We start from the raw sequence: 25,763 nt of genomic DNA on the forward strand, positions 1-25,763 counted from the left end.
AAAAAATACGGTGAAGGCATTCAAAGGTCTTTTTTAACCACTAATGCTGCTGAAAATAACAGCAAACCTCTGCAGCAGCATGAGAAGAGTCCCTACACACAAAACAAAGGAAACATCTTCAGGCTTAAAGCAGCTCCTGACTGATTTAGGAGTGACTCTTTTGTTGTTATTTTTAAAATGGGAGTGTCATTTTTTGGGCCTAAAATCAGCTCCTAAATCTGTGAAGGGTTTAAAAAAGTCACTGAGAGCACAAACAAATATCCTAAACCACATCAACATCTCAGAAACCATTAAAGTTCTCTTCTCTCTTCTCTCTCTTCTTGGTCTTTTGCAGTTTTCTCCACTCGCACCTCTCACTAATTATGAGCTGCTGATTGTTAACGAGCTGTCAGACGTGTGAAAGGCTGATAATCAGCTGCACATCTGACCAGAAAGTGTATTTCGTCAGGATCCCTGTTCTGCCAGCCTCTCCCTTTCCCTTTGTGCTTGTGTTTGTCTCCCTCTGTCTGTTGTTCCCTGCATGTGTCTCCCCTCTTGGTGTGTGTCTGTCTGGAGCTGGGAGGCGTGGTCCCACCCAGCTGGATCCAGTTCCACTGATCACCTGCTCTGCTGCATAAAAAGCTGGATGTGGGACACATTTGGCGCCACACCGTTGTCCTCATTTACGTGGTAACGTCTCGTCTGTTGGCTCCCGTACTTTGTCTGTTTTATTCTTCGTGTTTATTTGTTTGTTTGTTAACGATTGTTTCCTGTGATCCCGTTCCTGTCTCCCCTTACAAATCTGCATTTTTCTGAAAATGTTCCTAATAAGAGACGCACTTTACTTTAATATTGATGTGATATTTGGGCTAAGATGGAGAAAGTCCAGAGTTTAAAGCCCCTTTCACACATGCAGCCTCTCCCTGAAACGTGCAGGAAAAGTTCCTGCACTGGGGTCATGTGTGAAAGGGAGCCGGGGTCAATATTCAGGGAAATCTGCACCTGAAAGGTCCCTCCTTAAACAGGAAATTCACCAATCACCAACCAGAGGGTGCTGCAGAGTTACTGTTGTGTGTGTGTGTGTGTTTATCATTACGTTTGATAGCCTCAGTGTGTGTTTGTGGGTGTGTGTGTGTGTGTGTGAGTCATTGTATTAAGGAAAGGGACTTCTCAGGAACTTCTCAGCTGTGAACTTTGAACGACACGTGACGTCCACAGAATAACAGTGAGTCAGGAAGTGAACGCAGAGCTGGAGTCACATAAGAGAGGACGTCTGTGGAGCTGAACCTTGACATGGCCGCCTCTCTCCGTGAGTTATTCTTTAAGCAATGATGAATAAGTAAAAACACATTGTGGGTTCCTGTATTTGAGTGAGTGTGTGTGTGTGAGTGTTTGTCAGGTCCAGAGTCGAGCCGGTCCCCAGTGGTTCTGCTGTTACTGGGGGAGAAGCTAAGCGGGAAGAGCTCGGTAGGAAACACCATCCTGGGAAAACCGGCCGCCTTCCGCAAAAAAACCACCCGCAGCGCCAAAGAGAACGGCTCCGTCTTTGGATTACAAGTGACTATATTCATTTATTCTTCAGGGACGACATAGATGCACATCAGACAAGAAGACAGGAGTACATTTAATGAAGAGTTTCTCATTCAAACTCTAAATATTTCAACAGTTTCTCTTAATTTGGTCCACCAGGTGACCGTGGTGGACACCCCGGGGTGGCTGTCCCGCTCCACCACTCCAGACAGAGTCTCCCAGGAGCTGATCCGCGGTCTGGACCTCTGCCACCCAGGGCCCCACGTCATCCTGCTGGTGCTGCCCACCACCTCCACCTTCGGCCCGGAGGGTTGGACGGCCATGGAGGCCCAGCTCAGACTGTTCCAGACTCCCATCTGGCAGCGAGCTATGATCCTCTTCACCCACGGAGACAAGTTAGGTAAAGTTCAGTGACGAGTGTGACATGTTTTCTTTATGCTCACTGAAGTTTACTCAGTGGTTTGAGGGGACTCCTCTCAGCTGGTTGAATGGGCGTTATTGCGAGACGTTAAAGGGTTTATTTGAACCCAAATTACCGTCTTTTCCTAAATGTATCCAAGTGGTTTTGTTGCCCTGACAGCTAACTTCTCCCGTGTGCTCAGTTCAAGTCGTTTTGTGAAAGTCGCATGAGATGGTTAGGAATGATGGGAGCATACCTTTGTTCCCCGGGTCCTATGTACCCAGCTTTCTTTAAAACAAGGTCATATGTTACCCGCTTTCCACAGAAAGGGTCTGATGTTCCCCAATCTGTTATTTTTTCCACCATCAGTGCCAAATTCCACTGCAAATAGGCCTATGTAGCCCCGAACGCTACCCCCTAACCCTGACCCTAACCCTGACCCTAAGCTTGACCTTTAACCCGAACAACATGCCGAATTAGATCAACGAAGCTTATGCGACCGGGGAACAAAGGGATGACGACATTATAGGGAGTATACTAAAACTACTTTCACCCAGGAGATACGTTCAGCGCAGCCCGATGCTCGGTGCCCAGAAGTGCTGTTGCAACGTTTTCAAGACCCGCTCATCCCATCGACGTCACACTCAACACTCGACTCTAGTGGGTCCTTTTCAACACACCAGCCAGGTGTGAAGTCGATTACTTGTAGGCTTTTTGAGATATGCGAGGAAAGTCCTACATGCACGGACAGAGATTGCTTCCTTTAAAGAAAGAGGATGCTGCAACAGCGCCACCTATTGGCCAAATGGCACTACATTTGGCATGTCTACTCAGAGATCATATCTACACATGTCCACCAAATGTGGTTCCAATAGCACAAAGCGTTCAGGAGATATGACCTGTTTTGTAATATAAGCCCCACCCACTGTATTTAGCAAACTTTGAGGGTCACCTGTAGAGAAACTGTGTGAAACATCAAAACTCCGAAAAGGTAATTTTTTCCAGCTCGATCCAGAGATATTCTGTACCAAACTTGGTGATGATTGCTCAAAGTTTGCAGGAGAAGGAGCTGAAAACAGTCTTGGACGCATTTGAAAAAATGGCTGCAAATTGATCTAGACGCAGGATTCTGTTTCTGAGACTTATGGTCCAAAAGTTACGCGCAAAAACGTAAAGTTCGGTGTTATAGCGCCATCATCTGGCCAAATTGCACCACATTCAACAATGCACATCCTTGGGTACCCGGCAGTTCACCCGCCCAGTGTGATGTAAATCGGACGTCTCTTGAGTTAGTGAAGACATCCCTTGCTTTGTAAGTCTGTGGTTCTTTGGCTCCCCCCATCACGGTTAAACTAAACCCAGGAGGTTTTTATTTCCACTCCAGGAGGCCGATCTATCCAGGAGCACATAAGGGGGCAATCTCGGACCCTTCATTGGCTGCTGGAGCGATGTGGGAACAGGTACCAGGTTATGACCAACCAGCCCGGAGCCTCAGAAGTTCAGGTTCAAGAGCTCTTTGAGAAGATCCAGAAGATGATGGAGACCAGCCAGCGTCCCAGAGAGATCCAGGACCGGATGTACACCGAGCTGAGACGGGAAGTGAGCACGAAGGAGGCCAGGGGGAGGCAGGGAAGACAAGAGGAGGTAGAGATGACAGTGATGCATTATGTGCACGATGGGAGGCCGGGACAAAGGCCGCAGGGGGCCTCGGGGTCCCCGTTTATGCTCAGAGGTAGGTTGGCACTTTATTTCTAACTAGAATAAGTTGAGTGTAAATGTAAAAACCAGCGCGCTGTGTGTCCCTGCAGGGTTCCCAGTGAAGCCTGCCCTTGGACTCATCCTGCTGGGAAGGAGGAAGTCAGGGAAGAGCTCAGCGGGCAACATGATCCTGGACAGAGAAGAGTTCCAGATGGACAAGAAGACCATCCGGTGCTCTGTCGGCCGCGGGGAAGCGTCAGGATGGCCCGTCACGGTGGTGGACACCCCCGGGTGGAGTCTGTTCGGTCTGGCCGATCCCAAGCAGGTCAGGACAGAGATCAGTCGGAGTCCTTCCCTCTGCCCCCCGGGGAGCAGAGTGGCGTTCGTGCTGGCCGTACCCGTGGGTCCTTTCAGAGAGAAAGACAGGAGGGCCGTTGAGACGCACCTTAGCATTTTGGGGAGCGACGTGTGGAGACGCACGGTGGTGCTGTTCACCTACGGAGAGGAGCTGAGAGGACGGACGCTGGAGAAGCACGTCACGCAGAATCCGCCTCTTCAGTGGCTGCTGGACAGATGTGGCCACCGGCATCAAGTGTCGGACGCAAACTCAGGAGATGAGACTCAAGTGAAGCAGCTGCTGGAGATGGTGGAGCAACTGTAGGGACGATCGAAGTCTTTGTCCTTTGCATATCTTTATTATAAACTGAGGGCGCACTCCCACTGTGCGTCCGTCCCGTGCCCCGTGCTTTAGGGTCCTTGTCACCCCCTCCAGGCCCGTTTGTACTCACACTACCTGGGCCTCGGAGAATGCTTCTTGCTGCCTATACGTCATCACGCCGTAACACGTCACACGCATTGATGACGTCATGGCGATGCGTGGCTTTGTTTCCAGATCTTTCCGTAGACCTCGGAGTTTTTGTGCGTCTTGTCGACTGTTTTTGAATCTTTTCATCGACCAAATCTGCAGTAAACACTCCACCTCCGCATCACACCAACGTGAACCTTTCACCGCCATTGTTGTAAATGTCCGCGCATGGTCCCTCCTTCTTTTTTCTATTTCCCAACAGGCGCACAGGAAATGACCTCAGAACCGCCGTAGGCCTCGTGCTCGTATTGTAAATATAAAGAAGTACTTTTGGTACTTTAAGTGTGTTTTAATGCTTTTATTTTTGTACTTTCACTTAAGAAATATATTGACTTTTACATGTAACAGTGTATTTCTACATTATAATACAAAACTAAATATAATGTAAAGATATAAAGAGGTACTTGTAATCTGTATTCAAACTAATGTATGTAAAAACTGTGTTACTGTACATATTTATTATTTATATGTAGGCTTATGTAATGTACATTAATTATGTTTGAGAATAAACTGATGGATCCAAGCGCAATATTATCTTTATTTCGAATATGCATTATATATGGACTAAACAGAGGTAAGTCTAATTAAATAAATAAATACATAAATAAACTGAATAAATAAATAAATAAATTTCAGGAATTAATAAATAAATGCAGAACTGAATAAATGTAGTTGAATAAGTGTAGAAATAAATGTAAAGCATGTTTGTATTAATGCATTTATGCATTCTTTTATTCATTAATGTATAAATTTATAAATTATTTATTTAATAATACATCTATGTATTCATATATATATATAGATAGATATAAAGTCATACATTTATTTATTCATTAATTAATTAATGCAATTTTTATTTTATTTATGTATACATTTGTTTATTTATTCATTTATTTATGCATTTATTTATTTATTCATTTATTCATGCATTTATTTATTTATTCAGACATTTTTGTATTATTTTATATATTTGTTTATACATTTAATAATGCATCTATTTATTTATTCATGCATTAATTTATTATTTTATTCATTTATGTGTACATTTATTTCTGTATTTATTTATACCTTTAATTTTGTATTTATTGGGTTTAGTCCTCCATAAGAAGCACCTCTTTTCCTCCTCTTATTTTATTTATTTATACATTTTTAATGCATGTATTTATTTATGAATTAATCTATGCATTAATTTATTATTTTATTTATTTGTTCATGCATTAGGTCATATATTTATTTTTTTTATTCATGTATTTTTGTATTATTGTAGTTATTCATTCATTTAATAATGCATGTATTTATTTAGGTATGCATTAATTTAGTATTTTATTTATTCATGTGTACATTTATTTATTCATTTATTTCTACATTATTTATTACTGTATTTATTTATACAGTTAATTTTGTATTTATTTTGTTTAGTCCTCCATACGAAGCACCTCTTTTCTACTTCTTATTTTATTTATTTATGCATTTTTAATGCATCTATTTATGTATTAATGAATGTATGCATTCATTAATTTTTGTATTTATTTATACATTTAATAATGCATGTATTTACTTATTTATTTATTCATTCATTTAGTATTTTATTTATTTATGTGTACATTTATTTATTCATTTATTTCTACATTTATTTATGCATTAATGTATTATTTTATTTATTTATTCATTTATTTATTCATTTATTTAATGTTGTATTTATTTAGTTTAGTCCTCTCTTCCGACCAACAACAGCCTCTAAAGGAGCTCATGGGCGGTGCTGGTGCAGGTGCAGGTGCAGCGGCTGCAGGAAGCGGAAGCGGAAGCAGCGTGCTCCTGTGCTCCTGTGCTCAGTTTCGCTTTAATAATGTTTACTAACTTGGTTTACGGAGCTTTGGTGTTTCCGGGACTTTTCTTCAGCTTCAGGAAACTACTGAGACACAAGTTCACACAGTGGAGCGACGCAGACGTGGTTTGTGTCAGTGAGAGGTCAGCCGCACCAGACTCCCTTTAAAATACGCGGCATTTTAACGTTTTCTTGCTGAAATGTGGATTTAAATACAACGTGGTGATTAATTTAACAGTTAATATTGGTTTATATAAAAATATGATAAATTCGGCTTTGATAAAATGAAGCTGGGGCTCGTTTCAGAAGTGTTTCTTTTCCTTTTTTTAAAGAGTCCCAGTTTACCGTTATAGCGCTGCTGTAGTTTAGGTCCGTATAAAAAGTTTGAATTGTACTAAATAATTCTTTCATATGTGTGAAATAAATCAGCCGAATGATTCATCATCGACCCCAGAGAGGGTGAAGTGTTTAATAAATATGTTATGATGCGTACATTGGTGCCGATAAGCAAGAAACAAAATAAATCCGCATGTTTTTCAATGGAGTTTCGTTTCGATGTCGATGTGTTGTCTCCTGACATGGGCGGATTATGAGGCAGTGGACCCCTGGGCACGGACATGCAAAAAAGGCCCCACTGTGTTTTGTGTGTCTTTGTGGTTTTGTGTCTCTTTGTTGTTGTTTTGTGTCTCTTTTTGTTAATTTTGTGTCTCTTTGTGGCCGTTCTGCATCTCTTCGCCGTCATTTTGTGTCTTTTTGTGGTTGTTCTGCGTATCTTTGTGGTTGTTTTGTGTCTCTTTGGATGTTTTGTGTCCATATTGTAGTTGTTTTGTGTCTTTTTGTCATCGCTTTTGTTTCTTTGTGGTCATTTTGCATCTCTCTGTGGTTGTTTTGTGTGTTTTTGTGTTTTTTTTGCGTCTCTTTGTGGTCGTTTTGTGTCTCTTTGTGATCGTTTTGTGTCTCTTTGTGGTCATTTTGTGTCTCTTTGTGGTCATTTTGCGTCTCTTTGTGGTCGTTTTGAGTCTTTGTGTTCATTTTGCATCTCTTTGTGTTCATTTTGCATCTCTTTGTGGTCATTTTGTGTCTCTTTGTGGTCGTTTTGCGTCTCTTTGAGGTCATTTTGTGTGTCTTTGTGGTCGTTTTGCATCTCTCTGTGGTCATTTTGCGTCTCTTTGTGGTTGTTTTGTGTCTCTTTGGATGTTTTGTGTCCATATTGTAGTTGTTTTGTGTCTTTTTGTCATCGCTTTTGTTTCTTTGTGGTCATTTTGCATCTCTCTGTGGTTGTTTTGTGTGTTTTTGTGTTTTTTTTGCGTCTCTTTGTGGTCGTTTTGTGTCTCTTTGTGATCGTTTTGTGTCTCTTTGTGGTCATTTTGTGTCTCTTTGTGGTCATTTTGCGTCTCTTTGTGGTCGTTTTGAGTCTTTGTGTTCATTTTGCATCTCTTTGTGTTCATTTTGCATCTCTTTGTGGTCATTTTGTGTCTCTTTGTGGTCGTTTTGCGTCTCTTTGAGGTCATTTTGTGTGTCTTTGTGGTCGTTTTGCATCTCTCTGTGGTCATTTTGCGTCTCTTTGTGGTTGTTTTGCGTCTCTTTGTGGCTGTTTTGCGTCTCTTTGTGGTCATTTTGCGCCTCTTTGTGGCCGTTCTGCATCTCTTCGCCGTCATTTTGTGTCTTTTTGTGGTTGTTCTGCGTATCTTTGTGGTTGTTTTGTGTCTCTTTGGATGTTTTGTGTCCATATTGTAGTTGTTTTGTGTCTTTTTGTCATCGCTTTTGTTTCTTTGTGGTCATTTTGCATCTCTCTGTGGTTGTTTTGTGTGTTTTTGTGTTTTTTTTGCGTCTCTTTGTGGTCGTTTTGTGTCTCTTTGTGATCGTTTTGTGTCTCTTTGTGGTCATTTTGTGTCTCTTTGTGGTCATTTTGCGTCTCTTTGTGGTCGTTTTGAGTCTTTGTGTTCATTTTGCATCTCTTTGTGTTCATTTTGCATCTCTTTGTGGTCATTTTGTGTCTCTTTGTGGTCGTTTTGCGTCTCTTTGAGGTCATTTTGTGTGTCTTTGTGGTCGTTTTGCATCTCTCTGTGGTCATTTTGCGTCTCTTTGTGGTTGTTTTGCGTCTCTTTGTGGCTGTTTTGCGTCTCTTTGTGGTCATTTTGCGCCTCTTTGTGGTCGTTTTGCGTCTCTTTGTGGTCATTTTGCGTCTCTGTGGTCGTTTTGTGTCTCTTTGTGGTCATTTTGCGTCTCTTTGTGGTCGTTTTGCATCTTTCTGTGGCCCTATCTCTCTTTTCCAGTTGTTCTTTTGTGCGTAACACAAACTAACTCTCTCTGACCCCGTCTCTGCAGACTGGTGTCGGCGATCCACGCGTCTCTAGCCTCTGCAGCTGGCGTCACAGTCGTGATGTCCTGCAGGGACGTCATGACCGACCGGTGAGGGCGTCACATCTGAATTTACTTTAACACTTTTTAATGTTTATTTGCACATTAAATGATAATCCAATCCGTCTCCACGCAGTCACTGGCTGGCCGATGGGTTTGCTGTGTTCGGAGCGCCCTACATGGCCCACGACATCTACGCCATGTATCTGAGCCACTTCCACGCGCAGAGGGTCAAAGGTCAGGGTTCATACGGCGCCCACTCTCTGCAGACGCTGAAGGCGTTCCTGCTGAAGGACCGGATGTTGGTGCTGCATCACCTGGTGCTGCTGCTGGTTTTCCTGCCCGTCACTCTGGTGGGTGGAGCCGCTACCGACGCCATCGCGTTATCAAAGCATCCACGCCGCTTATTTTAGTTTATTCAACTCAATTTAGTTTAGTTTGTTTGTGTTTTAGTTTAATTTTACTTTGTTTTCAGTCTGTTTTTGATAGTTTTAGTTTGTTTTTAGAGTGTTTTTGATAGTTTTAGTTTGTTTTCAAGTGTTTTAGTTTAATTTTACTTTGTTTTCAGTGTGTTTTTGATAGTTTTAGTTTGTTTTCAGTCTGTTTTTGATAGTTTTAGTTTGTTTTTAGAGTGTTTTTGATAGTTTTAGTTTGTTTTCAGTCTGTTTTTGATAGTTTTAGTTTGTTTTCAGAGTGTTTTTGATAGTTTTAGTTTGTTTTCAGTCTGTTTTTGATAGTTTTAGTTTGTTTTCAGAGTGTTTTTGATAGATTTAGTTTGTTTTCAGAGTGTTTTTGATAGTTTTAGTTTGTTTTCAAGTGTTTTAGTTTAATTTTACTTTGTTTTCAGTGTGTTTTTGATAGTTTTAGTTTGTTTTCAGTCTGTTTTTGATAGTTTTAGTTTGTTTTTAGAGTGTTTTTGATAGTTTTAGTTTGTTTTCAGTCTGTTTTTGATAGTTTTAGTTTGTTTTCAGAGTGTTTTTGATAGTTTTAGTTTGTTTTCAGTCTGTTTTTGATAGTTTTAGTTTGTTTTCAGAGTGTTTTTGATAGATTTAGTTTGTTTTCAGAGTGTTTTTGATAGTTTTAGTTTGTTTTCAGAGTGTTTTTGATAGTTTTAGTTTGTTTTCAGAGTGTTTTTGATAGTTTTAGTTTGTTTTCAGAGTGTTTTTGATAGATTTAGTTTGTTTTCAGAGTGTTTTTGATAGTTTTAGTTTGTTTTCAGAGTGTTTTTGATAGATTTAGTTTGTTTTCAGAGTGTTTTTGATAGTTTTAGTTTGTTTTCAGAGTGTTTTTGATAGTTTTAGTTTGTTTTCAGAGTGTTTTTGATAGTTTTAGTTTGTTTTCAGTCTGTTTTTGATAGTTTTAGTTTGTTTTCAGTGTGTTTTTGATAGTTTTAGTTTGTTTTCAGAGTGTTTTTGATAGTTTTAGTTTGTTTTTGATAGTTTGTTTGTTTGTTTTAGTTTGTTTGTGTTTTAGTTTAGTTTGGTTTGTTTGTGTTTTAGTTTAGTTTGGTTTGTTTGTGTTTTAGTTTAGTTTGGTTTGTTTGTGTTTTAGTTTAGTTTGGTTTGTTTGTGTTTTAGTTTAGTTTGGTTTGTTTGTGTTTTAGTTTAGTTTTAGTTTGTTTGTGTTTTAGTTTAGTTTTAGTTTGTTTGTGTTTTAGTTTAGTTTTAGTTTGTTTGTGTTTTAGTTTAGTTTGGTTTGTTTGTGTTTTAGTTTAGTTTTAGTTTGTTTGTGTTTTAGTTTAGTTTGGTTTGTTTGTGTTTTAGTTTAGTTTTAGTTGGTTTTCAGTGTGTTTTTGATAGTTTTACTTTGTTTTCAGAGTGTTTTTGATAGTTTTAGTTTGTTTTCAGTCTGTTTTTGATAGTTTTACTTTGTTTTCAGTGTGTTTTTGATAGTTTTAGTTTGTTTTCAGTCTGTTTTTGATAGTTTTAGTTTGTTTTTAGAGTGTTTTTGATAGTTTTAGTTTGTTTTCAGTCTGTTTTTGATAGTTTTAGTTTGTTTTCAGAGTGTTTTTGATAGTTTTAGTTTGTTTTCAGTCTGTTTTTGATAGTTTTAGTTTGTTTTCAGAGTGTTTTTGATAGATTTAGTTTGTTTTCAGAGTGTTTTTGATAGTTTTAGTTTGTTTTCAGAGTGTTTTTGATAGTTTTAGTTTGTTTTCAGTCTGTTTTTGATAGTTTTAGTTTGTTTTCAGTGTGTTTTTGATAGTTTTAGTTTGTTTTCAGAGTGTTTTTGATAGTTTTAGTTTGTTTTTGATAGTTTGTTTGTTTGTTTTAGTTTGTTTGTGTTTTAGTTTAGTTTGGTTTGTTTGTGTTTTAGTTTAGTTTGGTTTGTTTGTGTTTTAGTTTAGTTTTAGTTTGTTTGTGTTTTAGTTTAGTTTTAGTTTGTTTGTGTTTTAGTTTAGTTTTAGTTTGTTTGTGTTTTAGTTTAGTTTGGTTTGTTTGTGTTTTAGTTTAGTTTTAGTTGGTTTTCAGTCTGTTTTTGATAGTTTTAGTTTGTTTTCAGAGTGTTTTTGATAGTTTTACTTTGTTTTTCAGTGTGTTTTTGATAGTTTTAGTTTGTTTTCAGAGTGTTTTTGATAGTTTTAGTTTGTTTTCAAGTGTTTTAGTTTAATTTTACTTTGTTTTCAGTGTGTTTTTGATAGTTTTAGTTTGTTTTCAGAGTGTTTTTGATAGATTTAGTTTGTTTTCAGAGTGTTTTTGATAGTTTTAGTTTGTTTTTAGTGTGTTTTTGATAGTTTTAGTTTGTTTTCAGAGTGTTTTTGATAGTTTTAGTTTGTTTTTGATAGTTTGTTTGTTTGTTTTAGTTTGTTTTCAGTGTGTTTTTGAGTTTTAGTTTGTTTTCAGAGTGTTTTTGATAGTTTTAGTTTGTTTTCAGAGTGTTTTAGTTTCATTTTAATTAGTTTTCAGTGTGTTTTTGATGGTTTGTTTAATTTTAGTTTGTTTTCAGAGAGTTTGTTAGTTTTAGTTTAATTTTAGTTTATTTCTAAAGTGTTTTAGTTTATTTTCAGAGTGTTTTAGTTTAATTTTAGTTTGTTTCAGAGTGTTTGTTAGTTTTAGTTTAATTTTAGTTTATTTCTAAAGTGTTTTAGATTGTTTCCAGAGTGTTTTCTCTAGTTTTATTTTACTTTAAGTGTTTGCTAGTTTAACCGCGGCTGCCTGACTGTGTGTCTGACTCAGTTCTTCAGGAGAGGACTGGGGGATTTCTTCGTCGGCTGTTTGTTCATCACGGAGTTCAGCACACCTTTCGTCTCCGTAGGAAAGATCCTCATCCAGGTAAACCAGGAAGTGACGCCACAGGAGTTTAACTTTGGTAGAAACACACCTAATGATGTGATCAGCACTTTACACATTCAGCTCTTCCAGAAGGATGCAAATTTAGCAAAAGTAACAACCATAGTGTCAAAAAGTAACATTACAGAAACTGTTTCCAATTTTATTCAAAGAGCACATTTGAAAACAAGAGTTGACCAAAAAGCTGCACAATCAAAGAAAACACAAAACAGAAACGTCAAAAAAGGATCTGATTTAGGAAAAAGGCTTTCAGATAATCAGGGTTTATATTCTAACTTCAGACAGGAAACAAGCTTCCTCACTTCCCAGACTCTGCTAACTTCAGGCAGGTCGCACATAAAGAAACATGCGTTTGAATGGTGCCGTTAGGCTCTCCAGGATGCAGCCGGATCGCTCACCGTCCAACGCCTGCACACGACCAGCAGAGAAGATCCATGAATCACAGCGGGTGTTTAATTCCTCCACGTTTGCCTCAGCGCCCCCCTCTGATGTAGAGGTGGAGGTGGATACGAAATATATTGCTTTAAATGCAATAAAGGTGCAAAATGACTCAAAACACATACAAAACCACCACAAAAAGATGCGAAATTACAAAACACAGATGCAAAACTACAACAAAAAGATGCAAAATGACTTAAAATGGATGCAAAACCACCACAAAAAGATGCAAAATGACTTAAAATGGATGCAAAACCACCACAAAAAATTGCTAAAGGACTAAAAATAGATGCAAAACAACCACAAAAAGATGCAAAATGACTAAAAATAGATGCAAAACCACCACAAAAAGATGCAAAATGACTAAAAATAGATGCATAACCACCACAAAAAGATGCAAAATGACTAAAAATAGATGCAAAACCTCCACAAAAAGATGCAAAATGACTAAAAATAGATGCAAAACCACCACAAAAAGATGCAAAATGACTCAAAATAGATGCATAACCACCACAAATAGATGCAAAACACTCCAGTATGTGTGTTTGTGTAATGAAGATGGCCTTCCTCTTGTTCTTCCCTCCCTCCGGTCTCCTCGGACTCGTCCCCGGATGGCGTGCAGCTGCGCCTCGATGACTCCCGGCTGCACAGACTCAACGGCGTCGTCGTGCTCTGGAGCTTCTTCACGTGTCGGATCTTGATCTTCCCCTTCATGTACTGGATGTACGGACGGCAGTTTGGCATCCCCCTGCACAGAGTGGCCTTCCACCTGCCGCTGCACTGCAACGTGGGTAACGTGGCGATCCTGGCTCCACAGATCTACTGGTTCGTCCTGCTGCTGAGGAAAGCACGGCGCCTGTACCTGAGGGGGAGGGGCGGCGGGAGCAAAGACGGGCCCAAGACACACTGAGGGGTCCAGTCTCAGAGAAGACCCGAGACTAAAGACAGTTTTCCAGAGTGTGACGGCCACTGACGCCAGAAAGAACTAATTACAGGGAAGAATTTCCTGATATTTTCAAACATGTAGAAAATTAAACAAACATAAAAAAAAACAACATTAAAATTAATCAAAACAGTCATTTTGCATCTTTTTGTAGAAGTTTTGCATCTTTTTGTGGTGGTTTTGCATCTATTTTTAGTCATTTTGTATCTTTGTGGTGGTTTTGCATCTATTTTTAGTCATTTTGTGGTGGTTTTGCATCTATTTTTAGTCATTTTGCATCTTTTTGTGGTGGTTTTGCATCTATTTTTAGTCATTTTGCATCTTTTTGTGGTGGTTTTGCATCTTTTTTTAGTCATTTTGCATCTTTTTGTGGTTTTGCATCTATTTTTAGTCATTTTGCATCTTTTTGTGGGGGTTTTGCATCTATTTTTAGTCATTTTGCATCTTCTTGTGGTGGTTTTGCATCTATTTTTAGTCATTTTGTATCTTTTTGTGGTGGTTTTGCATCTATTTTTAGTCATTTTGCATCTTTTTGTGGTGGTTTTGCATCTATTTTTAGACATTATGCATCTTTTTATGGTTGTTTTGCATCTATTTTCAGTCGTTTTGCATCTTTTTGTGGTGGTTTTGCATCTATTTTTAGTCATTTTGCATCTTTTTGTGGTAGTTTTGCATCTATTTTTAATCATTTTGCATCTTTTTGTGGTGGTTTTGCATCTTTTTGTGGTGGTTTTGGATCTATTTTTAGTCATTTTGAATCTTTGTAGAAGTTTGGCATCTTTTTGTGGTGGTTTTGCATCAATTTGTAGTCATTTAGCATCTTTTGTGTTGGTTTTGCATCTATTTCTAGTCATTTTGTGCTTCTTTTCATTATGTTTTGTCTATTTGGTTGTTTGTGTCTATTTTCGGTCGTGGTCGTTTTGCATCCCCGTAGTCATTTTCTTGTCAGGGCCCCTGATGTTCAGGATCCATCCGATTTCAGAGTGGAAACGTGAATATTACCGAGACATTTGCTGTGAAATATCGTCTTTTTATTCACTTTAATTCACTTCCTGTCACTCAGTAATAACTTCTAAAGTTAGACTCGTGCCGAGTTTGAGGTTAACACAAAGTATCTGATCAGAAAACATCTCCAGAGGACTCTACGGAGCAGGGGTCGGAGCGCCTCAGGCTGCCGACGACACCAGCTGAGCGATCTTCTGCTGCAGCACGGCCTTCATCTCCTCGTTCTCCAGGTTGGCCGTGATGGTGGAGAAGAAGTGGCGAGTGTTGTCGCTCTCCACCGCGCTGCTGCTGCCAGGGAACGCCGCCATGACGGCCTCGTAGTGGCTGAGGATCTCCAGGCTGGACAGGAAGAGCGGTTCACTCTGGCCCCCGGGCATCATCACCTGGAGGAGGAGGAGGAGGAGGAGGAGGAGGGTAAAGGAGAAGGGTCAAGGAGGAGGAGGAGGGTAAAGGAGAAGGGTCAAGGAGGAGGAGGAGGGTAAAGGAGAAGGGTCAAGGAGGAGGAGGAGGAGGGTAAAGGAGAAGGGTCAAGGAGGAGGAGGAGGGTAAAGGAGAAGGGTCAAGGAGGAGCAGAAGGGTAAAGGAGAAGGAGGAGAAGAAGACGAGGAGGAGGAGGAGGAGGGAGAGGAGGAGGAGGAGAAGATGACGAGGAGGAGGAGAAGATGACGAGGAGGAGGGTAAGGGAGAAGGAGAAGAAGACGAGGAGGAGGAGCAGAAGGGTAAGGGAGAAGGAGAAGAAGATGGGGAGGAGATGAGGAGGAGGAGCAGAAGGGTGAAGGAGAAGAAGACGAGGAGGAGGAGGAGGGAGATGGGGGGGGAGGAGGAGGGAGATGGGGGGGAGGAGGAGGAGGAGGAGGAGGAAGAGGAGGGTAAGGGAGAAGGGAGAAGGAGAAGAAGACGAGGAGGAGGAGCAGAAGGGTGTAAGAGAAGGAGAAGAAGACGAGGAGGAGACAAGGAGGAAGAGAAGGGAGACGGCGAGGAGGTGGAAAAGGAGGGAGACAAGGAGGAGGAGAAGAAGAAGGGAGACGATGAGGAGAAGGAGGAGGGAGACGAGGAGGAGGAGCAGAAGGGTAAAGGAGAAGGAGAAGAAGACGAGGAGGAGACGAGGAGGAGGAGGGAGGCGAGGAGGAGGGAGACGAGGAGGAGGAGGAGCAGAAGGGTAAAGGAGAAGAAGAAGAAGACGAGGAGGAAGAGGATTTTTAGTCATTGACTTTAAATAACCCAGTTAAAACAAACTATATAAGAAACAAAACCTGACAAACTTTAAACAAGCGACTTTAAATGCAGGTTTGAGATAACCCCAGCTCGAGGATCTGTAGCTCCACCCTCCAGCCGACCTGCGTCTGGACTCGTCCGTGGTCGTGGTCGTTCTTACCTGGATGTGCTGAACGTGGCAGAAGAGCTGACTCAGCACAAACAGCACTTCTTGGCTGGGAGCCGCCCTCTCCTCCTCGTCCGTTTGTGGCTCTTTGGGTTTCAGAGGAGACTCTTCCTCTTGTTCGAGGTCTTTGGACGGTTTAGCGCCTCCAGATGAAGGAAGAGGCAGCTTGGCTCTCACAGAGTTCATCATCTCCCTCACGGCGTGGGCGTACAACCTACTGACGTGCGCCCAGCCGTCCGCCGGCAGCCAGTCTGAGCAGCTGGACCCGCAGAGCAGCTGAAGGACTCGGAGCAGGAGCACGGACAGGCGGAGCTCACAGGAAAACCTCCTCAGGTCCAGGAGGGGCAGGTGGTCCACGTACTCCAGCGAGAAGGGAACGTGGAGGCGACCCGAGGCGATGAGCTCCCGCAGGACTCTCAGCAGCCGGGTCCACTGGGAGACGGAGCACCAGGGCAGCGTCTGGGTCACCGCCACCAGCAGGCCTTTGCTGAACATGCCCACGTGGTCGGGCCGCCGCTGGTCCAGAGAGAGACGGGACAACATGGTGGACTGCAGGGAGTCTGACGCGGCGCAGCACTCCATCCACGCCAGAAGACCCGTGCCCTGGCCGTACTCGGGCAGGTCCAGACCGGACCACTCCTGCAGAGGAGAGACGAGAAAAACAAAGATGGAGGAGGAGGAGTTTGGTTCAGAACAGGACGACGCGATCGTTTTTATCGTGACTACACAGAAAACAAAGCACCAATGGGCTCCTTCCTTTGGGATTGACTTAATCCACTTGAAAGGACTTTACTATGAGAGGAGCTGGTACAGGGGCCAGTAGGTAAGTCTTTAAAACACTCTTTTAATAAACTCTGGGTTCACTAACTACGCTGTTGCTGCTTTGTTTTGTGTGTAGGGACTCTTCTCATGCTGCTGCAGAGGTTTGCTGTTATTTTCAGCAGCATTAGTGGTTAAAAAAGACCTTTGAATGGACTTGGTAAATGGACTAAAGCGCCTTTCTAGTCTTCTGACTACTCAAGGCGCTTTCACAGTGTTTGTCACATTCACACTGATGGCAGTGGACATCTACAGACCATCTAATCTGACCATTCACACCACATTTACACACACATGCGCAGCACTAGGAGCAATTCAGGGTTCAGTGTCTTGCCCAAGGACACTTCGACATGTGGACCGGGGGAGGTGGGGATAGAACCGCCAATCTCTCGAGTGGAGGACGATCCACTCTTCCACTTAGCCACAGTCGCCCAATGCCCCGAGCTAATCACTGTTAACCATGACAGACTGTTAGCGACTCTCCTGGATTTCTCCGTTAATAGTTAAAAACTGTCCAGATGACTTAGTTGATGTGTGTAAGTGGGATAGTTTTGCACCGGAATGACCCTTTAATGTTACGGTTAAGACAAACTGAAGTCAACTCTGCACGATAATGAAAGTTCACCACGATCAGCTCATCTTTTATTATCATCATTAATAAACTTTTATCGTCCTGTCCCTTTGTACTGAATGGAACAAAAACACGTCAGCGACAAATGTCATGTTTCAGCTGTAACCAGCACTTCCTGTTATTAGAGCTTTAATGCATCTATTGTTATCAGAGTCCTTATCTTTATTATTCTGACTCCTCCCGTGCGTTGTTGTCTGCGTAATACTTCTGCAACATTAAGCAAATACAAAACCATTCAAACATCAGTGTGTTCAGTTCTTTAAGGACACGCTGGGACTGTTTCCAACTTTTTTTTATACCCTTTTATACATTTTCTTTAGGCTTTGCACTGGAGTTTTGCATCTGTTTTTAGTCATTTGGCCTCTTTTGTGGTGGTTTTGCATCTATTTTTAGTCATTTTGCATCTTTTGTGGTGGTTTTGCATCTATTTTTAGTCATTTTGCATCTTTTTGTGATGGTTTTGCATCAATTTTTAGTCATTTTGCATCTATTTTTAGTCATTTTGCATCTTTTGTGGTGGTTTTGCTTCTATTTTTAGTCATTTTGCATCTATTTGTAGTTATTTTGCATCTTTTTATAGCAGTTTTGCATCTATTTGTAGTCATTTTGTGTGTCTTTTCATTATGTTTTGTCTATGTGGTTGTTTGTGTCTATTTTCGGTCGTGGTCGTGGTCGTTTTGAATCCCCTTAGTCATTTTTGGGTCAGGGCCCCTGGTGTTATGTTCAGGATCCATCCATCAGCTTCAGCCTTTAAGCATTCCCACTCATTTACTAGTTATTCATTAATGCCGTCTGCAGGAGCCGGTCACGTCCGTCTCAAAGTCCACTCAGAGCATCAGGAAGCACGTGAGGAGAACTTTGTTGCATTGCTGCCAGCAGATTTTGGTGAGTCACTGTTTGAGCCAGTGTTGTTTCGGTGTTACACTGCCGCCTAGTGTTGTCCTGTGGGTCATGGACACTTAAAGGACTACAAATCCCACATTACCAGAGAGACAGGTGCGGACAATTTGAGGCTGAAGGTGCAGACGAGAGACAGTTCTCAACAGTTCCTCTTTGTTTGCTGGTTTGAGTTTCACCTCTTCTGAGTTCTGATTGTTGTTAAAGTCTATTTTCTTTGTCGGGAAAACATTTTATTCAACACAAGACAAACGTGAGTAAAGCTCAAAGCCACAGAACTTGAAAGATAAAGATAACGTGCTGGGAAAGTCTTTTTAAAAGCAGCTTTTGGAACAATATTAGAAGAACGCCGTGACAGTTAGAAATATGACTACAGCCCTATGTGGAGGGGATTAGTTTAACGTGGGGACGTGGGGAAGGGTCATTTTTACCAGAGGGTTCAGTCCTGTCTGAATGCTCCATGTCAGTGACTATTCTGGAGAATGTCAGTAAAAATTACGGCGACTAAACGTTCCCTAAGGTAAAAACTAATCCTGTCTGAATACGACCTTCTGTAAAACGTGTGTTGATATTCTGTTGTATCCTGTTAATACGTAGTTTCCACGTATTTCCAGCATGAAGGCGCTTGAAGAAGCACTCATCGCTTTTTTTAAGATCATTAATTCTGTCCTTTGTGTTCGTGTTTGGTTAGTTTTGTGATATCATGAAGGTACGTCGCCTCACAGCAAGAGGGTTCCTGGTTCGAATCCCGGTTGGGGCCCTTCTGTGTAGAGTTTGCATGTTGTCCCCGTGTCTGCGTGGGTTTTCTCCGGGTTCTCCGGTTTCCTCCCACAGTCCAAAGACGTGCAGGTGTTGGGTTCATTGATGACTCTAAATCACCCGTAGGTGTGAATGGTTGTCTGTCTCTGTTCGTCTCTATGTGCCCTGTGATAGACTGGCGTCCTGTCCAGGGTGGACCCCGCCTCACGCCCGATGTCAGCCCCCGCGACCCCGATAGGGACAAGCGGTTGAAGATGGATAGATGAAGCTACTTAGCATGCACATGGAGGCAGTGAGGTGACGGCTGTGAGTAGATGCATCAGGGATTTCTGAATCCATTTATATTACAGACGTCCTGAGGTGGGACTATTTTACCCCACGTCCCCACGTTAAACTAGTCCCGTCTGAATACGGCTTAAAGTGTAATTAAGCGTCAAATCATGTGTAGGGACTCTTCTCATGCTGCTGCAGAGGTTTGCTGTTATTTTCAGCAGCATTAGTGGTTAAGAAAGACCTTTGAATGCCTTCACCGTGCTGCCCCGAGCTAATCACTGTTAGCCATGTCCGGCTGTTAGCGACTCTCCTGGATTTCTCCGTTAAGAGTTGTTACAGGTAAAAAAAGCTGTCTCGATGGTTTATGTGATGTATGTAAGAGCTGAAATAGACCATGGGATGATTTTACGCTGGTATTACACTTTAAGAGAAGTCCAGATGATCTTTACCTGTTCGGGTAGATCACACACACTCAGCAGAGATGATGGAACCTCGTTTTTAAAGTGTTCCCCCCAAACGGGCTTCAGGTGGAAACGAGCGGTCCAGTCCAGTCCCTCCATCTTGTTGTAGAGCCAGAACAGAGCTCTGGACCAGCTGCTGGGGTCCGCCGCCACCTCTGCACCCACCACCTGCCCCAGAGCGGTCAGCACCGACACCAGCAGCTCCTTGGTGTCCATGGACCAGCGGTGGGCGGCGCCCTCTGGTGGCTGCTCCCAACACCTAGCAGAGACTTGGACGTGTTGAAATCAAATAAAAGAAGTTGTGTGTGTGTGTGTGTGTTGCAGAATCATCTTACACACCTGAGGGTCTGGTGGTGCAGCTGAGCCAGGACGTAGAGGAGAGGGAAGGGAGAGCAGTCCAGCACCCAGTGAGGAGACGAGGTCGCCTCCTGGACGTCCACGGACAACGCGGTGTGGAGAAGCTGCAGACTCAGCTCTATATCAACGGATCTTTGACCTGGAGGATACACAGACGTAGGTTAGAGACCAATCCATATTTACGACCTGCAAATCTGCTAATATGTGATTATTGAACTGCTTCATCACATTAAATCAGAGGTTATTGTGCGATAAACAACCAACCTTATGTTTCCTGACAAACTCTACAGCAGCGTGTTCGGAAGTAGACCTGGCGTCCTGTATAACCTAACTTTCATGCAGTTTCTTTATATATTTTATTCAAAATTCAAGCACTTTTCTAAGTGTTTAAGGATTTCAAGCAACCGTAACATGAACAGTGCAACGTATAAAATAGGTAAAGCAAAGAAGCAAAACGTGCACCCCGAACCGTTTTCTTTTGTAAGGATTTTTTTTGTCTCTTTTTGCTTTTTATGTGAAAGAAAAGCTGAAGATCGACAGGAAATGGGGGAGAGAGAGACGGGGGAGCAACGTGCAGCAAAGGGCCTCAGGTGGGAGTCGAAGCCGGGCCGCTGCAGCGAGGACTTTTAGCCGCCGTATAAGGTACGTGTGACTTTTGTGATTCTCGATGGCGTAAATTCATGATGTGCTGATGTACGTTTGGGTCCTGGGGAGACACCGGATTTCTCTTTTGGGTCTCGAACTGAAAAAGTTTGGTAAAAAGTGTTTTTAACTTGCTGACGGAGGCTGTGAGCTGTGGGTGAAAGCACTAGAAAAAAAAAAAAGCAAGTGAGTGGACATTGAATTAAAGCAATTCTTACTTTTCTGGTACTCTCACACTTTTCTTTTGTAATCTTAAAATGCTCCTAAGAAGCGTACGGCACTAAAACGTAAAAGAAATCCACCAGGTGTTGAAACTCATCAATATTCAATGCTCATATTTGTGATAAAAGTCTGACAAATCATTGTATCAAGTCTGAATAAAATGATTTGCAGAGCTTCCTGCCTCTGCTTCACTTGCACTGCTCATGCTGCGTTCAAGTGGCATGGGAAATCCAAGGTTTCTGACCTCCAACTAGGCAAAGTGCACTGCAATGTCTCTCCATGTGCAACCTCCTGGTAGGTTTCACTTTGACAGGCATTCCAGTGCACTTTGCCTGTTTGAAGGTCCCAAAAATCGGACTTCCTGTGACACCTGAACGCAGCATTTCTCTCTCAATGCTCATCAGGGGAGGAGGGTGGGACTTTAGAGGGGAGCGCTGAGTGCGCCAACGGAAAAATGCCAGAACATTAAGAAGTGCTTTAAGTTTTCTGTAGAACCCACAGACTGTGTACAAAACGGACGTAGCGTCTCCGCCGAGGTCCGTTCTCTCAACTTGATCCAATCGTCTTCACCTACGGGAGTCGCCATCTTGTCAAACTTTGACTCCGCCTCATTTCCTCTGACCAAAAAAGGGCATGTATGTGACATTGTGGGGAGGGGCGTACGTCCATCTGGCTGATGTTTACCTCCGAGGAGAAGTGAGGGCCAGAGGCTAGCTGTCACTCAAGAGACCACGCCCCTAATTATTCATCAACTTTAACCTCCAATAAAATAAAAACTAGCCCCTCCCCCTCAGTGTTGTCATGGAGATATGACCTAAACATACAGACTATAATGTTTTACACAGGTTTAACGATGCTGTGTAAACGGCCTGTTTAACATGGGGGTCAATGAGAAACTGCTCTATTATGAAACCTGCCCCTAGTGGACACTCTGAGAACTGACATTTTTGGCACTTCCTGATTGGATCAAACAGGAAGTTGCTGTGGTGGGGGCTTCGTAGAATCAGTGCAGATGGATGAAGCTGCTGATGAGGCAAAGGAAAGACTCATCCACGTCACATTAGTCTAGCTGCGTCATTAACGTGCACTTTTCAGACAGAGATGAAACATTGATTCCTGGACAGAGCGTGAACATGACTCACCTGTGGCTGAGAGGTTTGGCAGAACGAACGTGTTCACGACCTCCTGAGGCGTCACAAAGCTTTCCCTCCTTTCTTCTCCTCCTCCTCCTTCCGCTGCCATGACGGGCATCATCAGCAGACCCAGACACTTGAGGAACTGCTCCTTCTCGTTGGCAGACAGAGATTTGCTCCTGATAATCTCCCGCAGACACCTGCAGAGCAGAGCGCTGCCGCTCAGAGCGTCCCTCCCTCCGTCTCCTCTTCCCCTCTGTCCCCTGAGTCCAGACAGCTGCTGCAGGATCTTCGCCATGAGAGAGAAGGCGCCTTTGTTGAAAACAGCGGAGTGACAGCACGACCTCAGAGCAGCTTCCGGGTTCTGAAACGCAACTCTAGCTACTAAGGAGACCGCTGTGTTCAGATTGCCCTGAGACGCCGCCGCCGCGCCCCCTCCTTGGATGATGCAGTTGAAGGCCATGTTGAGCTCCTGCTCGTACGCTTCGGTCACAGCGGAGGGGACGGGGCGCCCGAAGAACCCCTTGGTGGACAGTCTCAACACGGCAGCCAACGCTTTGTTCTTGTCTTCCAAAGAGAGCGCGGAGAAAATGTCCGCGGTGACTTTCATCAGCTTCCTGCACCGGCTCACGTTTACGCTTTCGGCGTGGAGTTTATCCACGAGGGTGGAGGTTAGTCTGATCAGCGTGTCGGGATGCCAGAACGCCGCTTGGTTCTTTTCCAGGCAGTCCATCCAGAGCTGCTCATCGCAGGCGGCCCAAGTGTTCTCACTGGCAAACAACACGGCGAAGCTCTGGTAGTCCTCCAGGCGGTGTTCGATGATGATCGCAGTGACCCTCAAGTTCACATCGGGGGCGCTCTCTGCGGCGTGGAAAGCCAGCAAACCTCTGAGTATCTTCTGTTGATCGTCTGTTTCAGTCTCGCCTGCTTTCCGTAGAGCTTCCAGGACTCTCTGGACACTTTGTTCCAGTTTAAACGCCGAGCAGCTCGGTTTAGAGCCGTCGTACGCTTTCAGGAGCTCGCCGTTTTGCCAAAACTGAGCAAGCTCCGTTATAATCTTCAACGCTTCCCGAAGCTTCAACCCGCTGGGCTGAAACTGCGACGGTGTGTGAGACGCACGTAGGTCTCTCTGAGCCTCCCTGATGAGCTCGGGACTCAGATTCTCATCGTTCTTTTCTCCGATGCCGACGACCTGAGACAGGAAGTGCAGCTTCTCTTCGGTGGGAAGTGCGACCGGTTGGTTTATTAGGAAAGAGGTGTAAAGAGCGTCGAGAGAAACGGAGAGCGCCTGGAGGCAAAGATCTGTTGTAGATATGTGATGTTTTACGTCTTTAAGTGCGTGAAGGAGAACGTGCAGGACATCTGCGGGGGGCGGCGGATCTGACGCGTCCAGCTTGAACCTCTTGGCCGCCTGAGGGGACAGACTACCGGAAGACTTGGACAAGAGACGAGCAAACTCTCCGGCGAACATCGTCTCAACGCCGTCCTCGCCCACGTCTCTCCGCTCATCTCTGCCCTTCCACAGTTCCCACCACACCATCAGAAGAAGCCGAACATCGCCCTCACTGGTGGGGCTGCACCTCACGTGTTGCACGAGCCTTTCGAGCTCGGCGCAGAGCTGAGGTCGAGGAAGACGCAACAGCAAACGGGTGAATATCTGCGCAGCCGCCATGGAGTTCACCGCTTCCAGCAGGACTGCGTGGTTGAGCTCAGGAAGGCCGTTCTGGAGGGGGAAGAAAGGGTTCTCCCTCCAGGCCGCCTCTACGTCGTTCCCAGTCTCCCTGCACAACACCTTCAGCCACATGGCACAAACTAATTTCTCTTTGCTGAGCTCATCCCGTCCACAGACTTCTCTCACCGCCTCCACGACCGGACGCCCCACCCGGCTCCAGTCAGCTTTCTGGAGGGAGGACAGAGAAGAGGGGACGCACATTTTATCGGCCAGTAGGAAAGCTCCCTGGAGAACAGCCGCATCTGAAAGCACAGGAGAACCTGAGTTAATACTTTTATATTTCATATTATATTTATTAAATCCATACATGTTCTTTATTCCCATGATACAAACTCATTTTGTTATGTAACGCAAGTAAAGCATAATTTGCCCCAATGAAAGCATCATAAATTAATACAAAACCATTATTTTTAAATAAGTTGAAAGAAGGAAACAAGGAAAAAACAATAAAAAGATAGAAAATTATAAGGAAATACACAGGCTGCTGTGCAGGAACAGTGGTCTGTTTTGCTTAGTTGTTGATGTAACGTTTTCTTTTACTATATGGACCGGTCCTGTAGCACTATTGTCTTTTTATTGTTTGTTTTTTTGGGTTCTAATCTCTAATCAACAGAATTAAAAAAAAAGAACAAAATAAGTAGGTGAAAAATAAAAGGTAAAGGTCAATATGTCGTTTATTCATGCACAGATAATCTTCCTATTCTGAAGCTTTGTTCTCCTTACAGACAAGAACACAAGTAATATTCATATATATATATATATATATATATATATATATATATATATATATATATATATATATATATATATATATATATATATATTGTGTTTTTGTTGTTTGTTTATTGTCTTGTAAATGTGTCTGCAAAAACTTTAATCAACAGAATCAAAAATAAGAAAATAAGTAGGTGCAAGGTGTCAAAACTATGGGAAAGGTCAAAATCTTATTTATTCACGCACAGATAATCATCAGATACACAAGTTAATATTCAAAAATGGTTTCATTATCATTGAAATCTGCAGATTACAGTCTTAAATTAATTGATTTATCTTTAAAAACTGTCAGAAAAACATCCATTACATTGTTTTAGAGCCCAGGATGGCGTCAAATTAGTTGTTTTTATCCAAGTAACAGTTTGAAACCTCATATTTATCCACATATACACGTTCTTGAGTGACATTTAATTAAAAATAAACCCATTTACATAAATAAATAAATCTATATATTTATAGATGGACTAATCAACTCATTATTTCCTCTCTAAACGCAGCCTATATTAATAACTTTTATCAATAAATAATAAGTTTACCAGAGCTCCTATCATAAAATCTGGTTATTTAAAGTTGTTTTATCTATCTGTAAAAATGCGTACCTGATAGAGTATTTCTTTACAGATAAATTGAATCGTTGGAAGTCATTTTACACTTCGGCATATGATTAGTTGATAAAAACTATGTATATTTTTAATTTTCCTGTCATTCTCCCAGTCCTCTTCTTGAACATGAGCCCCGGAGCACGGTAGAAAACAGTGCATATTTGTTAAAAAGAATCATTTTAAAGTAATTAATATGTCTGAAAATAAAGCCGAATTAAAGATAATTGTATGTGGATTATAAAGACACACTTTACCTTTGTTTATCGTCAATGCCATGGCTGCTAAAGTGAAGGTAAATGAAGGTAAAGGACGCCACTGTGATCATTTAGCTCCTGTCTTCAGCAGCAGCATGTCAACGGTTCTTAAAAACAAGAGGGACCCGCGGCTGCTCCCAGCTGCTCACATCCGCCACAGCGCCACCGCCACCGAACAGGAGGAGGGCGGTACTGCAGGAGGACGAAGCGTGGCACATTCAGTCTATTTTAGACATTATTTTATAAAAGATACTTATATTTTACATATAAATATATAATCATTATTCTATATAAGATACTTCTATTTTATACAAATATATTATTTAATATTTTATAAAATATAATTGTTATATATATATATACACAGTTTTTTACATATAAAATATATACATTATTTTATAAAAGATACTTATATTATATATATATATATATATATATATATATATATAATTTTATATTTTATAAAATATACATATTATACATATAGTATTCATC

The 25,763-nt window shown here is 42.2% G+C and overlaps 3 protein-coding genes across 3 annotated transcripts; 2 read left to right on the forward strand and 1 right to left on the reverse strand.

Annotated features, from left to right (window-relative positions):
- Positions 1-1,272: 1,272 nt before the first annotated feature.
- LOC310947367 (GTPase IMAP family member 8-like) lies at positions 1,273-4,268 on the forward strand (the record flags this gene model as incomplete). The annotated part of the gene is made up of 5 exons (XM_083914157.1): positions 1,273-1,288; positions 1,379-1,536; positions 1,669-1,909; positions 3,294-3,641; positions 3,718-4,268. The coding sequence occupies 5 exons, from the start codon at positions 1,273-1,275 to the stop codon at positions 4,266-4,268; spliced, it is 1,314 nt and encodes a 437-aa protein (XP_083770283.1).
- Positions 4,269-6,278: 2,010 nt separating this feature from the next.
- On the forward strand, positions 6,279-13,293 carry LOC310947368 (TLC domain-containing protein 3A-like; the record flags this gene model as incomplete). The annotated part of the gene is made up of 5 exons (XM_083914158.1): positions 6,279-6,440; positions 8,626-8,709; positions 8,795-9,011; positions 11,832-11,927; positions 13,006-13,293. The coding sequence occupies exons 1-5, from the start codon at positions 6,319-6,321 to the stop codon at positions 13,291-13,293; spliced, it is 807 nt and encodes a 268-aa protein (XP_083770284.1). The 5' UTR covers positions 6,279-6,318.
- A 1,199-nt stretch (positions 13,294-14,492) lies between these two features.
- On the reverse strand, positions 14,493-25,335 carry gemin4 (gem (nuclear organelle) associated protein 4; the record flags this gene model as incomplete). The annotated part of the gene is made up of 6 exons (XM_083914313.1): positions 25,269-25,335; positions 21,916-23,880; positions 19,892-20,048; positions 19,541-19,811; positions 15,707-16,351; positions 14,493-14,714 (listed from the first exon to the last, which is right to left on the reverse strand). Exons 1-6 carry the CDS (start codon positions 25,288-25,290, stop codon positions 14,493-14,495), a joined length of 3,282 nt encoding a protein of 1,093 aa, XP_083770439.1. The 5' UTR covers positions 25,291-25,335.
- Positions 25,336-25,763: the final 428 nt, after the last annotated feature.

Source organism: Echiichthys vipera (assembly GCF_963691815.1).
Source record: "Echiichthys vipera genome assembly, chromosome: 5".
Lineage (NCBI taxonomy): Eukaryota > Metazoa > Chordata > Actinopteri > Perciformes > Trachinidae > Echiichthys > Echiichthys vipera.